This window comes from Pundamilia nyererei, unplaced genomic scaffold (assembly GCF_000239375.1).
Source record: "Pundamilia nyererei isolate P.nyererei 1_Seehausen unplaced genomic scaffold, PunNye1.0 scaffold00128, whole genome shotgun sequence".
NCBI lineage: Eukaryota > Metazoa > Chordata > Actinopteri > Cichliformes > Cichlidae > Pundamilia > Pundamilia nyererei.
Genome location: NW_005187529.1, coordinates 1,699,446 through 1,705,027, shown reverse-complemented (window position 1 = coordinate 1,705,027; position 5,582 = coordinate 1,699,446). Strand labels below are relative to the sequence as shown.

The 5,582-nt window shown below is 40.2% G+C and overlaps 1 protein-coding gene across 1 annotated transcript in view; it reads right to left on the bottom strand.

The window, feature by feature from the left end:
• The window catches only part of trak1a (trafficking protein, kinesin binding 1a), a 42,887-nt gene extending 40,478 nt beyond the window's left edge, over positions 1-2,409 (bottom strand). Inside the window, exon 1 of the mRNA XM_013913368.1 lies at positions 2,379-2,409. Coding sequence (XP_013768822.1) covers positions 2,379-2,409 — 31 coding nt within the window. The remainder of the gene's footprint in view (positions 1-2,378) is intronic.
• Positions 2,410-5,582: the final 3,173 nt, after the last annotated feature.

Sequence of the window (5,582 nt, the reverse complement as noted above, 5' to 3'; positions counted from 1 at the left end):
TATATCGTGATAAATATTTTTGGTCATATCGCCCTGCTCTAGTTGGGAGTTACATGCAATCGGTTTCTCATAACTCACCAATTAATTGTGATAAATAGTCAGGACTACATAGACAGAAATTCACATTTAATATTTACGTTTGTGCTCAGCAATTCCTGTTCCATATGAAAATAACCAGCTGGCAGTCAGTTGAGTCGAGTCCACTCAAAGTGTTGAGACTGATTCAGACTGCTGCAAACATGTTTATGGCAACATTATAAATGGGAATGTTTTAAATTAGATTACATTTTTTGCAAACCTTTGAGAATCTCTGAGAGTAATTGCAGTCTCTCCTAGTCAGTCTGTTTGCAGAAAGGTGCCTCCTATCAGGTGACCTGTGCAATCACCAGGCAGGTTGTTTTATTAATTTATTTATTTTAGTATATCCAAGGTGGTTGCTGTCCTACCTTTACTCGTGTGACTAAACCATTAGCTTACTTCGAATTAGCAGGTATCTTTGTCAAGCTGAGTGTGTCCAGTTTTGGATTGTTTTTCAGTTGAGGTCATTTAATAAGTTTGCTCAACTAACATTATCTCAGGATGGTAGTGCATGAGAGAGGCCATTTTATTACTGGTATTTTAATTTCTTTAATAAAATACTGATATTTGGTGTCCCAGTATGGATGCAATATCACATTGCAAAACAGCATGACTTCACACTGTGTTGACTTTTTTCCCCTCCTATCCTTCTCTTCCATTGTGTTTTAGTGTGACTGAGCTGGTCAGTGTATTCATTGCTTTTAAGAGGCAAAAGTACAAGAATTGTTCCACTGTATCACATATAAGATGACTGCGATAAATACATGCAAACACACATCTTCATCACTGATTGTATTTGGTTAATAACAGTAAGTGTAAAGGTGGGTTTACTATGAGATTACAGATGTGTTAAGTGGACATTTTAAATCATTTACATCAGCTTTCTGGAAGGCTTTACGTGTGGATCCTTGGGACTTGAGTTAGCAAGTCTTTAGATAAAACTTGCGACACCCCAAAAAGATTTTGTAATCTTACGCAGAGATAAGAACTATTCAATCTTAGCCCTGACAGTCTGGAAAAAGACGAACAGCTGATTTGTCAGTGCAGTCTGTTAATCAGTTACTATTGACTGGGCTTGAAAATGCAACAACATGGACATTACAACACAGACCACAAATATTCAACAGCTGCTTTAAGAAACCAGAGCTGCACCACCCAAACCTTTTAGTAATGCTAAAAACGTCTTCCTTCAAGACTGAGTCAAGGCCAGCTCAGTGGCCTAACCCTTCCTTTGCTCCAACTTAACCTTAACAACTCTTAGATAATAGGCAACAACAGAAAAACCACGTATACCACGCGCCAAGAGAACAACAGAAATGTGTCGATTCGAGTGAATCCCGATAGCATTACACTTCACACACTTTTAATGCATGGGAACTCACAGGAGACACCAAAATATGTTTATTGTTTTCTGACACATGTGGTGTAACCTCACAGTGTTCAAAGCTGAGTAAGCTCTTTCCTGACATCCAACTGAGGACAAGCCTCCTTTAATGTTCGACTACTTGGAAAAGAATAGCAGTGCTTTAATCCAACGGTGACTGACAACAACTGATTCTTACTACATTCAAATGCGCGCACACACGCACACACAAAATTCTAACCTACCACCTTTTGATCGAGACAACTGTGAATCAAAATAAGCTACGCTGAACAACCAAGTTTGCGAAACAAGACATCCAACTGCGCTATTTGCTAAATATCAGCTACCTGACGGAGATTTAATACCGCAGTTTTCAAGTACTATGCGAGAGTTAGAATTGGGATACACAACACAACCTATTAGCCATACCATTAGCATGTCTGCTGTTAAGCACACCACAGTCAATACATCAATTCACAATACATGCTTTTTGCAGCACTTTTTAGCAGCTGAGTGTTCACTTTTGTCCTAGCTAGAGGGGATTTCCTTACTTTTAGCAGCAGACCACGTAAAGCACTTAGACTTGGAGCAGTGCAGTTTTCAGTGTTTTGCTATGTGCAGCATGTGTGTGTTCTGGATAATGGAATATACAAAGATATCCTGACAGACATTTGGTGGTCATCAGTCTAGTAGCAGGAGAGAGTGCAAAACAAGCTGTGATCATGAATTAGAGCGTAAACGCAGGAAACGTTGTGTCCACCATAAACTACTTCCTATCAGTGTTTTTTGACTCAAGGGACCAATTGAGCTGAACTTAAATCAGCTCTAAGACATATTTCAAAACATCTTTTTTGGCTATGCTCACAAACATGTAAGAGCCTCAGTAGCAAATGGGTGAGGTGTCCTGAACCAGACATAAATGTGTAAAAACTGGTACCATAACGTCTCTCAGGACTGCAGGCCGACATGTTAAATCCCTGAATAAATAATAATGACATGAAGGTGACAGAAATCAGGCAGCCATTGGTTTTGACTAAAAACCAAAACGCCCACATAATCGTGTTATTACACAACAAATGCACAAAGGGATCAAGCACTGTTGAATACAAAGGGTAATGCTAATTCTTAAGCCGTGTTTAACTGGTCAGAAGCTTACCTAACAGGTTCAGTCAAGTCTCAGATGCGTCTTTAATTCCCTCTTGCTTACCCCTTACTCTTTTTCCTGCAAATGAGATTATGTGAAACCTTTCATTTTTCCCCAGCATCATCTTCTCTAGGTTTCAGATATCAGCAATGTCAAATATTGGGCACAAACAAAAATGTCCTTAAGCGTATGTTGCTATATTTACATGTGAAGCACATGGTGCCAGTGTAGGCTAACCAAAACATGACCTCATACGTCAAAAACTGCTTTTTGGGATTAAAGCAGTTTTTTGTGTGAGTATGTGTGTCTCAGTGGAAATGTCACTATGAACAAAATGTTTGAGTGGCGCTGTAAATGAAGGTCAGTCCAGGATTCAGGACTTCCTGTCAGCCACTGTTTGACCATGGGATCAATCAATACCCTGTTATCCTAGGCCTGACTAGAGATGCAATCAAAAGGTGTGATTGCTCTTAAATACAAAACTAGATTAAAAAAAAAAAAAAAAGGAACAACTATTCAATAACAACTTAAAGTGATTCACTAAACTTTCAAGATTTAAACGATAGTTTTTAATATTTATGCAGTAACCAATGAGGAAAGCATGAATAACACCCAGGGAACCTCACCACAGTTTTCTAGTCTCAGGTAGTAGTGTGCACCTTTTTTGTGAGTCTGACACTGTATCTGCAAAAGAGTGGTGAGGAATGAAATTCAAAGGACTAACCCTGTAGTCAAAGGAGCTTGCAAAGAAAAGCGTCTGGACTTCTTTAAGTTGCTTGAAGACGTTTCACCTCTCATCCGAGAAGCTTCTTCAGTTCTAAGGTCAAATGGTGGAGAGTCCCAGATTTAAACCCAGTGGGAGTATCCCCCCCAAAGATGGACAAAAGGACCCCCTGGTTGATTGGGACCCACACCCATTTTCACACCTTTTCTTTGCAAGCTCCTTTGACTACAATGACCTGGATGACTGAGAACCTTCACAGACAACTAACCCTGTGAACACACTGCTTTTGTAGAGATTTAGTAGTTTGATGGTAAAATATGGTAAATGGTAAATGGCCTGCATTTGTATAGCGCTTTTCTAGTCCCTAAGGACCCATTCACACACACATTCACACACTGGCGATGGCAAGCTACATTGTAGCCACAGCTGCCCTGGGGCGCACTGACATAATATGACTGCTTATATCTTACAAATGTATGAAAAAGGAGAACTAGAGAATCTTACACCCCAGTGGCTTTTCAGACCACACCCATCTTCAAACTCTGCCTGATCTCTAGGACACACCTGTAAAATTTCATGGCTGTAACTTACACTGTTGCAATCACTCACACTCCATGGTGTGACAGACATATAAATGCCTGCCAGAGAGTACTCAAAACTGTCTTTTCTGTGCTCTAAATGCAGTATCTTTAGTACCCACACACTGTTACAGTTGGTGTTTTTTGAAACACAGCAGCTCCAAGCAGGATCTCATTTGACTAACAAATGAAATCGCCCTTGTAGATGCAGGGACTTTGATTTAGCATTCTGCCTGCTCGGTTCAGTTTTATATTATTATGAGTACTGAATTTACAGAACCCTGTCCTACAGAGGTGGTCGTATCACTACAGCATTTTTAAGTCCCCGTGCTTCACTGGTACGATTTGTTAACGATGAACAGATCAAGACTTGCATAAAACGAACACAAATAAAGGAGAGAATCTCTTCTGGCCTTTCATCTCTCTTCACTGTATCCTTCTCTGACGTACTTCCTACAATGCGAGCGCCTTTCAGTGACACATAGCAACCAGTCCTTTGTGTTCCTACAGACTCAAATCATGTTGTCAGATAACAGAGATCTGATACCATTACTCATATGGACTCACACAGTCTCAATTCAACCGTCTTCACAGGGAGGAAAGAGGAAGAGGAAGACAAAGAGAGAAGTTGAGAAAAAATGTCACATGACTGGCTGAAGAGGGTTAAGACAGCTTTTTCAAAAACCTTTCCCTTCACTTATCAGAGTTGAATACCTCCTGGTTGTAGTGCTGACAGGAAGGGAAGGGATGCTGCTTTGCAAGAGCAAACAAGAAAAAGGAGTTGACAGATTCTCATAAAGATGACGATACAGCCACATTTAAAAATAAGCATCAATGGAGAGAAGCTCTTCCATCCCAGCCATCGGCTGGAAAGACCAGACCACATCCAGAGAAAGAATGAGAAGGAGAACATGGTGGAAGAAGGATTAGTTCTTATTCCATCTCTTAAAGTGATTTATCATTGTTATTATTCTATAGACAAGAGAAAGACAGTGTTATAGCAACAAAACCATGGCCAAGAATGTACAGTTAAGCTGTTTACAGTAGGTGACTCACATTGGGATAGCCCACAGTTGGAATGGAAAACAGATCTTTCAAAAAAGAAAAAAGAAAAGAAAGCCATCCATGTCGACACTTTGTACTGATTGCACTGTACTGTAAATCCCTCCCACGGCCAATCTGACAGTCTGAAGTGATTCTGCAAACTGTGACAGCAAACCAGAGCAGAGTACACAAGGCCTGGTATTTGCACACTTTGTAGTATTTGTAAAACAAGAAGAACTTCTTAGCGCAAAGAGCACTGTGGGGAGTATCTAATCCAGCAAGCCTTTATCTTCTTTGACCAATAAAAACAAACTATTCGTTTTTTGGGTTGGAGTCTGATACACACTTCAGCCCGATTCACAATAACCACCAGCACATATGCTTTGCAGAGACAGCTCAGCGAACTGTAACCCACTAAAAATAACTCTCTTCCTGTTTGCCATTAAAGGGTACCCTATTATGCTTTAGGCTTTCTGCTATCATATTTATACTCAGGCTTTTTTTCTACTCTAGGTTCTGTATGGTGTCAAAGTGAGCTGATATCCTCATTATGACCATCTCAGATACAGAGCTTGGGCTCTGAGGAAAAACACAGCCACACCCAATCGCTGTGCATAACTTTTGCTTGCCGGGGCTAGCCAATCAGAAAAA